The sequence below is a fragment of the Lithobates pipiens genome, unplaced genomic scaffold (genome assembly GCF_037356315.1).
Source record: "Lithobates pipiens isolate NorthernLeopardFrog02 unplaced genomic scaffold, aLitPip1_a1.2 Scaffold_10, whole genome shotgun sequence".
NCBI classification, from domain to species: domain Eukaryota; kingdom Metazoa; phylum Chordata; class Amphibia; order Anura; family Ranidae; genus Lithobates; species Lithobates pipiens.
In genome coordinates, this window is record NW_027507686.1 from 34,693,129 (window position 1) to 34,711,959 (window position 18,831).

At 47.3% G+C, this 18,831-nt stretch overlaps 1 protein-coding gene across 5 annotated transcripts in view; it reads left to right on the forward strand.

The window, feature by feature from the left end:
* The window catches only part of CNGB1 (cyclic nucleotide gated channel subunit beta 1), a 90,381-nt gene that overhangs the window by 18,419 nt on the left and 53,131 nt on the right, over window positions 1-18,831 (forward strand). For 4 of the 5 annotated variants that reach the window (XM_077453807.1, XM_077453800.1, XM_077453795.1 and 1 more), the window contains 4 exons: window positions 1,465-1,525; window positions 2,252-2,288; window positions 7,592-7,699; window positions 10,852-12,834. In XM_077453807.1, the coding sequence (XP_077309933.1) occupies window positions 1,465-1,525; window positions 2,252-2,288; window positions 7,592-7,699; window positions 10,852-12,834 (2,189 nt within the window). The remainder of the gene's footprint in view (window positions 1-1,464; window positions 1,526-2,251; window positions 2,289-7,591; window positions 7,700-10,851; window positions 12,835-18,831) is intronic. The other variant, XM_077453818.1, reaches the window with a different exon arrangement.

The window sequence follows — 18,831 nt, forward strand, 5'->3', positions numbered from 1 at the left end:
CCGGTACTTGCTTCAGTTACTCACTGTGGTCCCTGGTAAAGGTAGATGGTCCCTTAGTGGTCACAGCTTCCCCTCTACCTCCGACCATGACAGGTTCTCCGGCCAGCAGAACAGTCACTTAATGGTTGCACTGCAAGCCATAATCCCAACCCTGTGCTGCCCTCTTACTTCTGGATAGGCCCTCACACAGCCTGGCAGCCAGATGCCCCCGGGATAGGCCCCATCTCCAGCCTAGCAGCCCAGGGCATACAACACATGTCCAGGTGGCACAGAACATGGATCATCTGATAGATACCCAATATACCCATTCATAACCTGACCTTGGGTTGCCCTACTCGTATCTAGTACCAGAAAGTACCCAGCCACCTAGTGGTAGAAGAGAAAAGTGCAACATGGCCAAACTTAGGGAGAAATCAATGGATTTCTAGCAATTGACAACTCCTGGCAAGTAAATTTGTGAGGAGCTCCTTGACTAAACCCCAGGGCGCTACATACATGTCATCCGATCTATCTAATCCTATATATCCCATCTTATATATCTGATCCTATATAGCATATCCTCCTTTATTCTATACAGCATATACTATCCTATAAATCCTACCCTATATACACAATATCCATCCTATTCTATCCCATCCGATGCATTCTACCACATATATAGAATCAGATCTGCTGTATCCTTTATATCTGATCCTATATACCCTTATATTATAATAGAGATAGAGATAGATTATATCTATATCTATCTCAGACCCTTTTATACTGTATATCCACAGGCAGAGCACACACAGGTACAATACACATAGGTAGGAGTACACACAGGCAGAATAAACACATGATCTGCAGCGGGTGTCAGTGTTACCTTAACAACACCCCAAATGCAGTGTGTTTGCCTGCACCAGATCCCATTCTACAGTAGTACCGTACGATCTGGTTGCTGTGCATTTTTAGTATATGCACTACTTTTGGTTTCACATGATTTCAGCCCCTTTAAATTAATGGGCTGAAATCGCACTTCACCCAGATAACATGTGAATCACAAAGGAAAGCACAGTGCACTCCAGTGCGATTCATAGTGTGAACTGCCCCACGGGCAGCGTACTTACAAGCAGACCGCACACAGGTATTCTTTGCTGTGATAACATGATATTACTGGTGGATATCTGTCACCATCCATGTTATATCACTTTTTCTATATGTGTAAAGACATTCCATGTTTGTGAAGCCCGTCCATCATCATAGTTTAGAGTTGAGCGACTCTGGAGCAGCCATAACGTAACGACCCCCCCCCCCATCCCCTCTCCCCATGGTTCAATACTAACAATATTGTTCATACAGACATATAGAAAACACTAAGTACGCCCCATTAATAATAATACTTATATACAACCCAAGATTGCCAATTATCCCTAAAGGAGCAGCACGCTGCGCTAGATCAATAATATACAAATGTTTTGTTGGCAGAGTTCTGAGCTGGATCACTCAGGGACTGGAGAAGGTCATCCCACAGCCCGTGACAAAACAGGTACACTGCCGCTATTGTGAGGAAACACCGCCATTCTGTTGTATGAAGATCTTAATGTGCATAGAGAGTACCAAAATATCCAGATTGTAGGGTCAGCTGAATGGTGTGTGCGCGCGCATTTATGGTAACCCCCTATGGGCATATGGGCCTGTAATGATACTCCCTGGATAGGGTATGTGGGGGCCATATAGCCCCCCTATATGGTGTATGTGTGCCTGTGGCGAACCTCCCCATATGCTGTATGTGTGCCTATAATGAACTCTCTGAATAGTGTATGGGTGCCCATGGTGAACAATCTGGATGTTGTATGTGGACCCATAATGATACTCACTAGATAGTGTATGTGGGCCTATGTTGAACCTCTGGATAGTTATGTGTTCCCATTGTGATTGCCCTGTATAGTACGTCTGTTTATGTTCACCCCTCAGATTGTGTTTGTGGGCCCATGGCGACCTGCCTGTATTGTGTCTGAGGGCCCATGGAGGCCCCCTATGTGGTGTTCATAAGCCCACGTAGAACCTTCCCGTATCATGTTTGTGGGCCCACAGAGACCCCACTGTATGATGTTTGTGGGCCCATGGAGACTCCACTGTATGATGTTTGTGGGCCCATGGAGACCCTCTGTATGTTGCTTGTGGGTCCATGGTAATAACCAAATGACAATGTAGGCTTCCTGTTCTGTCTTCATATTGGTGACAACACACATCATTTTCTTCTTCCCAACAGGACTCACAAAACGTTATGCTCTGCCAAGTGGAGCAAAGTAAGTGTGTGCTCATTGATCCTCTTTCCTCCCGCTGCATTATGGGTGTTTGTTGTAATTAGATTAGTGAGGCTCAGGTGCTGTGAATGTGGGTCAGACAAGCTCTGTACGGCCTGTCAGTGTCAGGGAGAGATTGGGGTATTATGACCAAACGTCTCATTATGGGGTCACCACCTGTCCTGTGACTTCACCCCATGGTGGAATTTTATTCCTGCACTACACAGATCCTCATAAGACTTTCATTGAATCCACGTGGTGGTGGGAACCTCTCATTGACAAAGAAACCTTTTATGCAAATTGTGAGCTTTGCTCATGTAAAATGCAAACCGAGCATCAGACGGGTTCATAGCCTCTACACACACCAGGAGTCCGATATCTCCAGCCTTTAGTGGGCAGCAAGACGTGGCTTATCATTATTAAGCCAAGATGGAGATATAACACACTTACTTTGGGCAGGCTCACTCCCAAGCGCAAGAAAATTTGTGTCTGTGACTATTCGTACCTCCACACGCTAGGCCTGATGCCTCAACATGGTAGAATCCTTTTCATAGACATTGGATGTTGGTTGGAAGATCTGATCAGTGAAAGATCTCCCCCATAGATGGTGCACAGATACGGGAATGTCTATCCCTAAGACAGACCCTCTGGTTGCATCATATGACTGTGAACTGGTAGCATGCATTCCAGAATATATATTCTGGATGATCAATCCTTTCCCCACCTATGTAATTTAGTGTGCTAAGACAATCGCTTCCAAAACGATCTTTTGGTGGTCAGATCTTCCACCTATGGCCTATATGGGGTACGATGATGGATGGCGCTTGGTGTGGTTCAGTCTGGACGATATTAATTGTTTTCTCTTCTCCTTTGTTTCAGAGGGAAGTGGGGTGTAACTGACCCCTGAAACAATGGAAAACAGAAGACCGGCACCCTCTCCATCCGCTTCGTCCACCTCACCATCCAGTCTAATGACCAAGATAGAGAATGCACTTCATTCTCAGACTGATGATGGCCATCCAGTGGATTTCGGAGGCTTGTAGCGCCTAGTTGCGGGTTTAGCTGCGGACATCCCCTGTAACCGAAGTCTTAGCAATCTTAGCTGGACAAATAACAGCAGCAATCTATTATTATGTGTACAGTGACAGACATGCCGCCAGAACTTTCCATTTATTACATGACTGGCAGGACCCAGACCCAGAATGTGATGTTTTCACTGTCAGGACTGAGGGGAGAGACTTGAATAAAATGCTAAATACCAGAACTCATTGTGATTTCTGTTCCGATTGGTGAATGACAGCTGTGAAAGCAGAGTTATGATTGGTTTTGGGCTACATCTTATGTGAATAACAGGCTGTGTCTGTGGGGCTGCCCCCAAAGAGCTCAGTGTTGTAGTGTCTGTCCTGCGTGTATTCGGTTGGGACCATCTGTGCACCCCTCTACACCAGTTGTCACCTTCAGAACACACCTTATGTGACCAAATTGGATTCCAATGTGTGCTGGAAGAATAAGAGTACTAATAAGACATAAAATAACCATGTCCACCCATGAAAGCCCCCCTATTTTATTCTAGAGGCTCCACCCATGTGAAGTAAGCAGTGTATGTGTTCTGTGAATGAAAGTGACACAACCCCCAGGCTCCCCCCCCCGTCACAATTTTCACACCTCCCCTGCAATATCACAGTAGTCTCCCCTCCACTGCAGCATCAGCTGTGCCCCCACAGCTGCCAATGTCTCAGCGCTCCTCCCTCACCTGCAGGGTCACAATTCTCTCCCCCTCCTCTGCAGTGTCACAATTCTCTCCTCTCCCCTGCAGAGTAACAGTTTTCTTCCTCCCCTGCACAGTTCTCTCCCTTCTCCCACAATGTTACAGTGCTCTCCCCTCCCCTGCAGTATCACTGTTCTTACCTCACTTCTGCATTGTCACAGTACTCTCCCCTCCCATGCAATCTCCTAGTTTTCTCCCCTCCCCTGCAGGGTCATGGTTCTCTCCCCTCCCCAGCAGTGTCATTATTCTCTCCACTCCCCTGTAATGGTACAGTTCTCTCCCCTCCCATGAAGTCTCGTAGTTTACTTCCTGCCCCTGCAGTGTCATGGTTCTCTCCCTTCCCCTGCAGTACATTTATCACACCTCTTTTCCAATGTCTTAGACCCCCCCCCTGCAGGGTCACAGTTCTCTTGCCTCTAATGCCGCGTACACACGAGCGGACTGTATGGCGTACTTAGTCCGTCATACAATCCGACGGACAGTCCGTCATACTTTCCACTGAACGGACTTGAGCACACACGGATACCCAAACAGTCCGACGAAAGCTTGCACGATGACGTGTACAGCACGTACGACGGGACTAGAAATAGGAAGTCCAATACACAGCAAAGCACCCTTCCGCCGTGTAAATCCTTTCTGGGCATGCGCCATTCTTAGTCCGTCGAACTAGCATACTGACGAGCGGATTGTCCGCTGAAACCAAAGTACGACGGACAGAATTTGGAAAAATCCGAAATTCTTAGTACGCCGGACTGCACGCTGAAAAAGTCCGCTGAAGCCCACACACGAGCGGACTGTCCGCTGAAATGTGTTTCGACGGACTAAGTACGCCATACAGTCCGCCCGTGTGTATGCGGCATAAGCAGTATTGTAGTGCATCCTCCCCAGCAGCGTCACAGTTCTCTACCCTTCCCTCCAGCGTCGCAGTTCTCTACCCTTCCCTCCAGCGTCGCAGTTCTCTACCCTTCCCTCCAGCGTCGCAGTTCTCAACCCTTCCCTCCAGCGTCGCAGTCCTCAACCCTTCCCTCCAGAGTCGCAGTCCTCAACCCTTCCCTCCAGCGTCGCAGTTCTCAACCCTTCCCTCCAATGTCGCAGCTCTCTCCCCTCCCCCACAGGGTCGCAGCTCTCTCCCCTCCCCCACAGGGTCGCAGCTCTCTCCCCTAATTTCCCTGCAGGGTCGCAGCTCTCTCCCCCAATTTCCCTGCAGGGTCGCAGCTCTCTCCCCTAATTTCCCTGCAGGGTCGCAGCTCTCTCCCCTAATTTCCCTGCAGGGTCGCAGCTCTCTCCCCTAATTTCCCTGCAGGGTCGCAGCTCTCTCCCCTAATTTCCCTGCAGGGTCGCAGCTCTCTCCCCTAATTTCCCTGCAGGGTCGCAGCTCTCTCCCCCAATTTCCCTGCAGGGTCGCAGCTCTCTCCCCTAATTTCCCTGCAGGGTCGCAGCTCTCTCCCCTAATTTCCCTGCAGGGTCGCAGCTCTCTCCCCTAATTTCCCTGCAGGGTCGCAGCTCTCTCCCCTAATTTCCCTGCAGGGTCGCAGCTCTCTCCCCTAATTTCCCTGCAGGGTCGCAGCTCTCTCCCCTAATTTCCCATGCAATTTTCTAGTTTCTTTCCCTCCCCTGCAGTGTCATGTTTCTTTTTCCCCTCTCCTGCAGTGTAATACTTTTCTCCAATCCCCTGTAATATTCAAATTCTCTCCCCTCCCATGCAGTGTCAGTTTCTCTCCCCTTCCCTGCGGTGCCACGGTTCTCTCCCCTCTTCTCCAATGTCTCAGTCCTCTCCTGCATGGTCACAGTTCTCTTGCCTCTCCAGCAGTATTGTAGTTTATCTCCCTCCCCTGCAGTGTCACAGCTCTCTCCCCTCCCCTGCAGTGTTCATGTTCCCTTACCTCTCCTGCAGGATCACAGTTCTGTCCCATCCCCTGAATATGTCACAAATATCTTCCTTCCTCCCTCCCCTGTAGGCTCACTGCCCCCCCCCCCCCCCCCCAAGTGTCACAGTTCTCTCCTCCTTCTCTGCAGGGTCACAAATCTGTCCCTCCCTTCCTTATAGTCTGATCCTTTTTCCCCCTCCCTTATAGTCTGATACTTCTCCCCCCTCCCCTGCAGTGTCACGGTTCTCAAAATTTGTGGACTTTGGGCTCCATTTACTCAGATGTGATGATCTTTTTCTTGGCATAGATAGCCAGTCTGCACAGAAAATAAAGATCAATATGTCAAACAACATGTGTTTTAACTCAGTGTATTAAGCTTTCTATTGTTTCCAGCAAAACTATGTTGCACCAATACATTGCGTGACGTCAAGAAGTCCTGATGCTGTGTTTGGTCATTCAGATGACATAACATTAAAAAAAATGTATCAATGCATGGGCTTTTATTTTCTGGTCTCGGGGGCCAGACACTGCATAAGGCTGACCCCAAAGAATATGTGAGAAATCATTGCAGCTAATCACATCTTCCAATCCTTTGAAATCTGTTTCTTTTACATGATTTGTTCCATTAAAGTGGACCTGTCAATAGTCTCACATGTCCACATTTTATATTCTTGACATACCACAATATACATTCATACCTCCCAACATTTTGAGATGGGAATGAGGGACACCTACTAACAAAACGTATGTAGGCATAGGACACGCCCCCTGCCACACCCCCTTAAAGGAGAATTAACCCAAAAAAAAAAAAAGAGGTTAATTAAATCCACAAGGTCTTTTACCACTACCATTCCTTTATATTGGCTTTTAAAATATACAAATGCAGCAATTTAGAAATTGGATGAAAGGTTTAGCACTGGGAAACACATTTTGAAAGATAAAAAGTGCATTTTATATACAACTATATAGATCAGACCAAAATGAGGGACACATGAGGGGGAAAGAGGGACATTGCTCCAAATCAGGGACAGTCCCTCAAAATCAGAGACAGTTGGGAGCCATGTACATTAGCGGTATAATTTCTTAGAAAAGTTCCACCTTTTACTATGAAAAAGCTGTCCTTGAGCTCCTGACATGATGTCATCAGTCTGCTGCAGGCAGAAGGAAGCATTTCATCAGTGATCAGACTGTACATTGTAACAAGTCACAAGGTGAGAGGCTGCAGCAGGGGCTAATCTGTGTCTGTGAACACAGCCCAGAGCTGCACAGGCACTAGGATTTATACAATGCCATTTCAGACCAGGAAGTAGGCGATAACCTTGGCTGATGCCTGAACAAAGATGGTGGTGCCGTCTTCCTCCTGATGAAAGCAGATGAATGCATTGTCAGGGGAAGTACTGTGGTCTGTGTGAGAGGTAATAAAACACACCCGCAAGGGTTTACACGCACACATTACTCAGCATACTGCACTTCAAATAAATTCAGATTGATTGTATCGAGGCATTTTGTGAAGATGTGATAAGGCCCAAATATTCATCGCCAAATGTAGATGGGGTTGAGCTTAAAATGGGAATGACCTCTTGAAATATGGTGAAACTGGGAGAGCAGAGTGTCTAGAATGTGCGCTTTGTTGTATGCACGATAATGCCGAGATCCTTTTCTCCCCGCAGTCTGCATCTTACCATCAGAAACGGCAGAGGACAATCTGTGTGTGGAGGATTTAGAGACCGCCCCAGAGGAGCCAATAACCATTCCATTTGTGGAAGAGGAAAAGTCTGGTAGGTACCAGAAAGCAATCAACAATTAACTTATCAGATCCAATAAAGAGCTTCCACCTGCAACCAATGCGAATTGGTCCTGTACTGGTCAGACTTAGGCAGAGTGAGTCCTGATTGGCTGCCATCAGTTACTATACTGATGAATCAGAACTCCTTATTGAACAAGGCTGAAAGTGTCTTTCAGAAGAAAAGTAATTGGGAAATTCCCTAAAATGCACCCCCCACCAATTAGAAACACATGATGAGGGCACCTAGTGACTGTTAGCTACAGGGCATGCACACTAATCCTCCGCACCTTATTAATGAGCAGAAACAACTAGCACTGCCGTTACCTCGCAGGGGTAGGGAACCTCGGCTCTCCAGCTGTTTTGAAACTACAAGTCCCATGAGACATTGCAAGACCCTAACAATCACAGGCATAAATCCTAGAGGCATGATGGAATTTGTAGTTTCAAAACAGCTGGAGAGCCGAGGTTCCCTACCCCTGCCTCAGGATGGGCCAACCCAGTAAATCAACATCCTCCCTTAGGACTATCAGTTGAGATTATCTGGGGGTAGCCATTAACATTCCCAGAAAAACCTGGAGGACACTTTGTTGTGAAAGGAAGAAATGGTGGTATTCTGTGTACTGGTGTACTACTAATGAGACATTAAATAGGGTGCAGGATGATTTCCAGAATGGTTCCCCACAGTAGTTTGTATCTCTGCCCCTCCCACAATAATGAAATCCCCCAGTAGTTTGTGTCTCCCACAATGATGACATTCATTAGCAGTAATTTGGGTCTTGCTACTCCCACAATGGGGAGACATCCCCCCCCCCCCCAGTAGTTTGTCTTCATGCCCCTCCCACAATGGTGCCTACCTCCCAAGTTTTTGAGATGGGAATGAGGGACACCTATCAGCAAAAATATGCAGGCATAGGACACACCCCTTGCCACGCCCCTTTAAAGGAGAATTGTGCAAAAAAACAAGATTGGTCAAACCCACGAGTGATTTTTTTTTACCACTACTATTCCTTTATATTGGCTTTTGGAATTTACAAATGGAGCAATTTAGAGAGTTTAGCACTGGGAAACACTTTGATAGATAAAAATTGCACAACTATATAGATCAGACCAAAATACGGGATAAATGAGGAGGAATGAGGGACAGAGGGACATTGCTCCAAATCAGGGACAGTTGGGAGATATGATGGTGAGATTTCCCTATAGTAGTTTGTATGTCTGCTCCTCCTGCATTGGGGAGATCTTCCCCCAGTAGTTTTTGTCTGTGCCCCTCCAACAATGGTGAGATTTCCATGGAGTGGTTTGTGCCTCTGTCCCTCCCACAGTTGTCGGATTTTCCTGCAGAAGTTTGTGTCTTTTCCCCTCCCACAATGGTGAGATTTCTCTGAAATAGTTTGTGCCTCTACCCCTCCCATAATTGGAGCTGTCCCCACAGTAGTTTTCACTTATTCTCTTCTCACAATGATGAGGTTTCCCAGCAGGAGCTTGTGTCTCCGCCCCTCCCACAATGGTGAAATTTCCCTGCAGTAGTTCTTTTTAAACCTGCCTCTTCCACAAGAATGAGATTTCCAGGGCATAGTTTGTGCCACCACCCTTTCCACCATAGAGCAATTTTCCTGCAGAAGTTTGTGTCTCTGCCCCTCCTGCTATAGTGAGCTTTCCCCACTGTAATGTGTGTTTATGCTCCTCCCACAATGCTGAGGTTTCCCAGCAGGCATTTGTGTCGCTACCCCTCCCAAAACGGTGAGATTTTCCCCCAGTAGTTTGTTTCTGCCCTCCCACAATAGTGAGATTGCCATTGAATAGTTTGTGTCTCTGCCCCTCCCATAATGGTGATATTCCACCCCCCCCCCCCCCCCCGCAGTTTGTGCCTATGCTCCTGCCACTGTAGTGAGATTTCCCTGCAGTAGTTTGTGTGTGCCTATGCTCCTTCCAAAATGGTACGGTTTCCCCACAGTAGCTTGTGTCTCTGCCCCTCCCACAATGGTGAGATATCCACCTAGTAGTTTGTGTCTCTGCCCTCCCATATTGCTCAGGAAAGTAAAGTCTCTGGTATGGTAAGTTTGACAGTAGAGGGTATTGGATGTTGTGTATTAAATTATTTCTAGGCCAATACTGTATAACTGGTCATAAGAGTGGAGTGGGTGGATCCATACCTGCGAATAAAGACACACATTTTACATGTATAGAACAAGCAACACTTATGCCGCGTACACACGATCGGAATTCCGATCAGAAAAAAGACAGATGAGAGCTTTTCACCGGAAAATGCGACCGTGTGTCAGAATTTAGCTGTCCGAATTTCCGCCGACCAAAAATTGATAGCATGTTCTCAATTTTCCGGACGGAAAAACTTTCCATTGGTAATTCCGATCGTGTGTATGCAATTCCGACACACCAAAAAGCATGCATGCTCAGATTCAACTACGAGACGGAAGCTATTGGCTACTGGCTATTGAACTTCCTTTTTCTAGTCCCGTCGTACGTGTTTTATATCACCGCGTTATAAACGATCGGAATTTGATATGACAGTGTGTAGGCAAAACAGCTTGAGCCGAATTCCATTGGAATTCCGTTGGGGGAAAACCATCAGAGCTTTTTCCAACGAGAATTACGATCGTATGTACGCGGCATTACCGTATAGGGCTATGTACTATACACATATATTACTGTATAGAACTGGGAACATGGTCTCTAATCCAGAAAAATTATATGCAATTTGCCTTATTGTCACCATAAATTTACAAGATGAAATAACTCCACCGATTGCACAGCCTGTCCTCTCCACCACAATCCAGTCCCCTGGATCTGAGCTTTGTCATATATGTTATAAACTGAAGAAGGAACTGCTGAATAAAATATGCATGGCATTGTGACATATTTATTAAATTATAGATGAGGGGTCATCAGAGACATTTCCCGGGACAGTTGTATTTTGGGATAATTCTTCTCCAGTTGTCCCTGGAAATGAGGACTAGATAGCAGGTGTGGTACAAGAGGGTTCTGTTCAGAGCTGTTGGGGGACCCAGTGTATGTGCACTGCCAGGAGCTCTGCCCTCATCTGGAAACAGTGTGGACTGAATATAATGCTGTACTGACAGGATGATGAATATGATGGTAACCCCGTGCCCTGCTCCTCCCTTCCAGGGAGAGGCTCCTTCGAGGCACCTGAAGAGCAGAGCAGAGGCATGACCAAAGCAGAGAGTGCAGAAGAGGCAGAATGGAGCCCACACTCAACAGAAGAGAGACAGGTCCTCCCTGAGCCCAACACTGCGCAGAGTGCAGAAGAAGATCAGCCACCAGATGATGGACAGATGGACCGGACAGTTGAAGAGCCTCCAATCAGCTCTGTGGAAGTTGGGGAATGTCAGCTCAGCCTGTCCAGCAACCAGATTATAACACAAGATGGACCAAGGAGAGATGGTGAAATACAACCTATAGAAACCCCCAAGAGGGATGAAAGGTTTGAGGATTGTGAGGAGGAGATGAAGAGAGTGGACACTCAACAATCTACACAGTATAAAGATAGCAGAATGACACATAACGATCCTGAAGAAATGCAGAATTATAGAACAGTTTCAAATGGATCCAAAACTGAACTGCAACTGAGCAACAACGGAGTTGAGACCACCACTTACATTCATGGAACTCATGAAGAACATACTGAGGGGGTTCAGAGCACACCACTACTGGAATCTACACCCCAAGATGAAGAACATAATGAGGAGGTCCAGGGCACACCACTACTGGAATCTACACACCAACATGAACATAATGAGAAAGTTCAGGGCACACCACTACTGGAATCTACACCCCAAGATGAAGAACATAATGAGGAGGTCCAGGGCACACCACTACTGGAATATGAACCCAAAGGTGAAGAAAATACTGAGGAGGTCCAGGGCACACCACTACTGGAATCTAAACCCCAAGATGAAGAACATAAGGAGAAGGTCCAGGGCACACCACTACTGGAATCTAAACCCCAAGATGAAGAACACAAGGAGAAGGTCCAGGGCACACCACTACTGGAATCTGAACACCAAGATTCAGCAAAGATTCTCAACATGGAAAAGATGAGATCTGACGAAGAAGCTGCAGAATTTAGTAATGTAGAAGACCAGACACCCAATGGAACAGAGAGTGAACAAAGAAGGCAAATATCCAAAACAGAAGATGCTGAGGACCTTCTGGAAGATCCACCAAAGGAAGACCAGCAATTTGTAGATGAGAATATAATAAAAGGCTCTGAAGAGGATGTTGTTAAATACATATACAGTCCACCAGCCACCAACATCATCACAGATCAAGTTCAGAAAGGGGATGGGGCACATTTAGGGGACCTACAAGATTATATTGAACATACTGTGATGTCCAAGGTCACTATACAGCCCGGAGGTAGTGCTATGCACCTTTCTGCAGAGGAAGAGCAGGCCTGGGAACTGGATGATGCCTTCCAGGCAACCCCGGATGACACACAAATAGATGCAGATGAAATATCACCCACAAATGGCATTGGAAGACCCAGAGATGAGGAAGACAGTGATGATCTCCAGCAAGATGAACTGTCGCATCTAAAGAGTTCACACTTATTTCCGGAAATACAGAATGATACAGATGAAGATATAGGAATGAGATGTGCAGACAGCTCAGAAATGGAGCCCCATCATGAGGACAGAATGATCCAGACTGAGGAGCAGCACACTCAAACTGAGGACACCATGTGTCAGACAGATGAAGAAAGAGAGATGTCATATGAAGAAGACCTACCAGTGCAGACAGAGGACAGACAAACCCAAACCACACCACCCATGGAGAAAGATGTCCATCCAGAGGAGACAGAAGGGCACACAGAGGGTCTGCAAGAGTCATTCCACATATCCAATGAGGAGCTTGTCCAGGAAGAAAATTCTGACGAAACCGAGGAGCAAAATTTGGATGTGGGTCAATCGGACAGAGCCTGTGACCAGAGCATGCCAACTAAATGCATACCCCAAGCAGAGGAGATCATTATGTCAGATCTGTCTTATGTAGAAATTGGAGAAGACAAGCCACCATGTAGGGAGCAGCTGGAGATCCTACCGGAGTCTACTCCATGTAACTCTACAGAGGAGATACAACAAACTGAAGGTATACTGAAAACAAGATGAAGACAAGACCTCCGGTCTCTTTATAGATTATATGTGACGTAATTTAAAACCTCTGGGGCAAAACCCAACATATGAGCATGGAGGGAATTACTATGACCCTTATTCCAAAACCATTGTCTTTTCTAATCATACATAGGTGGAGGAGGCTTCCATACTCATACCAGTACATAAGTGAGGAGGCTGTCATACTCACACAGGTTGCGGAGGCATCCATGACTTTCATACTTATATATAGGTGGGGAGGTTTCCATACTCATATTTAGGTGGACAAGGCTTTCACGCTCATATTTAAGTGCTGAGGGCTTCCATACTCAAATTTAGCTGAAGGAGGCCATACTCCTGGGACCTCTCAGGTCAGGGGCAGGCAAAATGTCAAATGAGAAAGAAAAATGTGCTCTCTCTTCAAGGAGAGGGGACAGCAAAGACAGGCCATAAATGACTGAAAGTGCAGATTTCTTATAAAATAGTAAAATGATTTTATTAAACAAATATGTTAAAAATGATGTCGCTGCCTGTGCCTAACAAACAGGTATGGAAATCAGTGTCAAATGAGTACATGAGGTATCCCATGCAGGAAAGATAGCATATGACTGTGCTGAGCGGTGACCGGGAAGATGAAGGAAATATCTGGTTTTGGGCAGGCTAGTCATGGAGTTTGTGATGGCAGGCTGGAAGTTCTGCCATTACCTCTGCTGACCTTCTCTGTGCACCCCTCTGATCCTGTTTATAGTCAGTTACTTGGGACTTTACTTCCTCAACTTCAAAGTTCCACCCCTGGAGATAACCCCTACCCACCCACCATCCTCAATGAGAGCACTCTTATTGACCAGTGAGGCTCTCTTGTTGGATAGTCTAATTGTGGGTTGGTAGGGCGTAACCCCAAACGAATAAAGAGGAACTGGTATTGGAGGGTACACAAAAGGTGGATCTCAGGGTGAACCATTCATTTTATACATATAGTCTATGTTCTGTGTTCTTCTAGCTTTATTGTGCATTTATAATACAAATGTTGTAAAGCAGTGACATACTCCACAGTGGCATGTAGGAGAACATGGATGTACACATCACATGATCATTGTCAGTTCTGTGTGTAGGCAGATGCACAGTTATTAGGTGTAGATTCTGTGCTGCCCAGGTGGGGAAGGGTTAATGCGGATACTACATCTTTCCCATGCTTTTCTGGGTTCTGCCCGCCACCCTGTGATGCATATAAATTGAGGGAAAGCTGGTCTCAGTCAGGACTGCATGGGAAAGAAGCAAGAAGTTCACCAGTGAAGATGTAACCACATGCAACCTGCCAGCTCCCTGCAGGGGAAGCTAGCTCACAAGTGCTCTTCCAGTTATGGACTACCACCTGAGAAAGGTATGCCTGGCACTAGATAGAGAAGGACTATGTGCACTTTGAGGTGTATTGCTGAAGGATCACAAGTTGTTAAATGTTTAAAAGCCTGATCTGAAGTTATTTTTAACGGGTTTCTTGGTGGTACATGGCATACTAAAAGAACAGGGCCTGTAAAACACACACTGGGTTGAAGAGGTTAGCATGGAAGGCCATCATGAAGGATTAACTCAACAAAGGAGTTGGTGGAAGGCATACAGTTGCCAAGGGTAACCATGAACTGATGGGAATGTAATAGCAGGCGGAGAGTGGTACCAGGAATGGTTGACATGTCCTCCGGTAGCGAGGGGGGATGGAATTCTGACTCCTTCCCTAGCAGTCAGTTCCCCAAAAGCAATCAGGCCAAACTTGTGTTACAGAGACCCCATGAACCTGGCCTCATAGTCAGGGCCACTGATATGGCAGTACAACCAGTCTGGGCCCATCAGCTAAACAGGGGGCCCAGGGCAGCTTATTTCATTTCTGCCTAAATGGATTTTACTAGGTCACACCCTAACTCCTACTTGCTGAGCAGGGCTTAAATTACATTTCCCTAGGCCCCATCAAGTTAACAGAAGGGCGCAGGAGTTGGGAGCAGAGTAGGGACTTTCTTGTACATTTTCGAAGTGTAGGTTGAAAAAGTCAATGCTGCTTTTTCGCTGCACCCCGGGGGTAGGTGGGGGTATAGGTGTGGTTGGGTGGGTATCGGCCCATGATTTCTAACAGCGGCCCTGTGCATGGTATGGGAGAGTTGAAGGAGCTACGAGGTTGGCACTTAGTGCACAGCGGGACCCCATTCTGTCACTGGGAGTGGCAGAGGAAAGCTGGACTGGTGGAGCAGGACACAGGCTCAGCAGTGTCTCCCTCTAAATGCTACATTCTGAAAGGCAAGTTGTGCAGAGAAATGGGACAGAGTACTTCACAAATGGGATCTATATGTTGCTACTAGGGATGAGCCGAACACCCCCCGGTTCGGTTCGCACCAGAACTTGCGAACGACCCCCGCGTTCGGTACGAACGTTAGAACCCCATTGAAGTCTATGGGACTCGAACGTTCGAATTGGAAAGTGCTAATTTTAACGGCTAATATGCAAGATAGTGTCCTAAAAAGGGTTTGGCGACCTGCCTCCTGCCTCAGGGGACATGGGTCACTGCAAAAAAAAGTTTTAAAAAGTACCGTTTTGGCGGGAGCACTGATTTTAATGACGATTAAAGTGAAAAAAAAAAGTGAAATATTCCTTTAAATATGGTGCCTGCGGGGTGTCTGTAGTATGCCTGTGAAGTCCCACGTGTTTCCCGTGTTTAGAACAGTCCCTGCACAAAATGACATTAAACGGAAATGACATCATTTAAAACTGCTTGCGGTTTTAATGTTATATCTGGTTCCTGCAATATGGTTGAAAATCATTGAGAAACATGGCATGGGTAGCCCTCCCTGCCCATTACCAGCCTATTTGGGTCTTGTACGCATATTAAGGGGAACCCCGTACCCATATTAAAAAAAGGAAATGCGTGTGGCCCCCAGGCCCTATATACTCAGAACAGCAGTATACAGGCGGTGCAAACAAGACAGGGACTGTGTAGGTTTGTTGTGTTAAGTTGAATCTGTTTGTCATTTTCAACCGGTACATTTTTAAAGTGTAGCTCCAGTCAAAAAAACTATCTTTAAGCTTTTTGGAAAACATAGGGAAGGGTTATCACCCCTGTATAATTTGTTTTGTCGTCCATCTTTTTTCATCTCACTTGCTGCTGTCTCCTTGCGTTTGCAAGTAGGAGATGTTTGTAAGTTGGATGTTTGAAAGTAGGGGCCTGCCCTATATTATAGCGGTATGTACTGGGTACAGAGCACGCAGACAGCACGCACTATCTCCTAACACTACTGACTGCAAGCTCTATTATTAACCACTTGTTAGCCCAATGTTTGCATAAAGTGAAAGATGAAGTTATGCTGAGTAAATAGATATCAAACATGTCACTCTTCAAAATTGCACATGCCCGTGGAATGGCGCCAAACGTCGCTACTTAAAAAAATCCCCATAGGCGACGCTTTAAATATTTTTTTACTGGTTACATGTTTTGAGTTGCAGAGGAGGTCTAGGACTAGAATTATTGCTCTCGCTCTAACATTCTCGGCGATACCTCACATGTGTGGCACATGCGAGCACATGGGGACATGGGCGCTTTAATTTTTATTTTATTTTTTTATTGTTCATTTTACTTTATTTATTTTAGTTTGACATTTTTTTTCCCAAAAATATATTTTTGATCACTTTTATTCCTATTACAAGAAATGTAAACATCCCTTGTAATAGGAATATGGGGTGACAGGTCCTCTTTACAGTGAAATCTGGGGGGTCAATATGACCCCACATCTCACCTCTAGGCTGGGAAGCCTGAAATAAAAAATAAAAAAAAGATTCTGGCTTTGATCGTACTGGCGAGTTGGTAGAAGCACCGGAGGGCGGTGAGGGGTGGGGGGCGTCTATGGCTGGGTATTTCAGGGTATCACCGAGTATAGCTGGGTATCTCTGAGTATGGCTGGGTATGGCAATTTATGGCAGGGTATTACAGAGTATTGGCGGGGTACTACAGAGTAATAGCAGGCTACTGCAGAGTATTGGGGGTACTGCAGAGTAATGGGGGTACTGCAGAGTATTGGGGGGTACTGCAGAGTATTGGGGGGTACTGCAGAGTAATGGGGGGTACTGCAGAGTAATGGCAGGGTACTGCATGGCAGGGTACTGCACTGCAGAGTAATGGCGGGGTACTGCAGAGTAATGGCGGGGTACTGCAGAGTAATGGCGGGGTACTGCAGAGTAATGGCGGGGTACTGCAGAGTAATGGCGGGGTACTGCAGAGTAATGGCAGGGTACTGCAGAGTAATGGCAGGGTACTGCAGAGTAATGGCAGGGTACTGCAGAGTAATGGCAGGGTACTGCACTGCAGAGTAATGGCAGGGTACTGCACTGCAGAGTAATGGCAGGGTACTGCACTGCAGAGTAATGGCGGGGTACTGCACTGCAGAGTAATGGCGGGGTACTGCACTGCAGAGTAATGGCGGGGTACTGCACTGCAGAGTAATGGCGGGGTACTGCACTGCAGAGTAATGGCGGGGTACTGCACTGCAGAGTAATGGCGGGGTACTGCACTGCAGAGTAATGGCAGGGTACTGCACTGCAGAGTAATGGCAGGGTACTGCACTGCAGAGTAATGGCAGGGTACTGCACTGCAGAGTAATGGCAGGGTACTGCACTGCAGAGTAATGGCGGGGTACTGCAGAGTAATGGCGGGGTACTGCAGAGTAATGGCGGGGTACTGCAGAGTAATGGCGGGGTACTGCAGAGTAATGGCAGGGTACTGCAGAGTAATGGCGGGGTACTGCACTGCAGAGTAATGGCGGGGTACTGCACTGCAGAGTAATGGCGGGGTACTGCACTGCAGAGTAATGGCGGGGTACTGCACTGCAGAGTAATGGCGGGGTACTGCACTGCAGAGTAATGGCGGGGTACTGCACTGCAGAGTAATGGCGGGGTACTGCACTGCAGAGTAATGGCGGGGTACTGCACTGCAGAGTAATGGCGGGGTACTGCACTGCAGAGTAATGGCGGGGTACTGCACTGCAGAGTAATGGCGGGGTACTGCACTGCAGAGTAATGGCGGGGTACTGCACTGCAGAGTAATGGCGGGGTACTGCACTGCAGAGTAATGGCGGGGTACTGCACTGCAGAGTAATGGCAGGGTACTGCACTGCAGAGTAATGGCAGGGTACTGCACTGCAGAGTAATGGCAGGGTACTGCACTGCAGAGTAATGGCAGGGTACTGCACTGCAGAGTAATGGCAGGGTACTGCACTGCAGAGTAATGGCAGGGTACTGCACTGCAGAGTAATGGCAGGGTACTGCACTGCAGAGTAATGGCAGGGTACTGCACTGCAGAGTAATGGCAGGGTACTGCACTGCAGAGTAATGGCAGGGTACTGCACTGCAGAGTAATGGCGGGGTACTGCACTGCAGAGTAATGGCGGGGTACTGCACTGCAGAGTAATGGCGGGGTACTGCACTGCAGAGTAATGGCGGGGTACTGCAGAGTAATGGCAGGGTACTGCACTGCAGAGTAATGGCAGGGTACTGCACTGCAGAGTAATGGCGGGGTACTGCACTGCAGAGTAATGGCGGGGTACTGCACTGCAGAGTAATGGCGGGGTACTGCAGAGTAATGGCGGGGTACTGCAGAGTAATGGCAGGGTACTGCAGAGTAATGGCAGGGTACTGCAGAGTAATGGCGGGGTACTGCACTGCAGAGTAATGGCGGGGTACTGCACTGCAGAGTAATGGCGGGGTACTGCACTGCAGAGTAATGGCGGGGTACTGCACTGCAGAGTAATGGCGGGGTACTGCACTGCAGAGTAATGGCGGGGTACTGCACTGCAGAGTAATGGCGGGGTACTGCACTGCAGAGTAATGGCGGGGTACTGCACTGCAGAGTAATGGCGGGGTACTGCACTGCAGAGTAATGGCGGGGTACTGCACTGCAGAGTAATGGCGGGGTACTGCAGAGTAATGGCAGGGTACTGCACTGCAGAGTAATGGCAGGGTACTG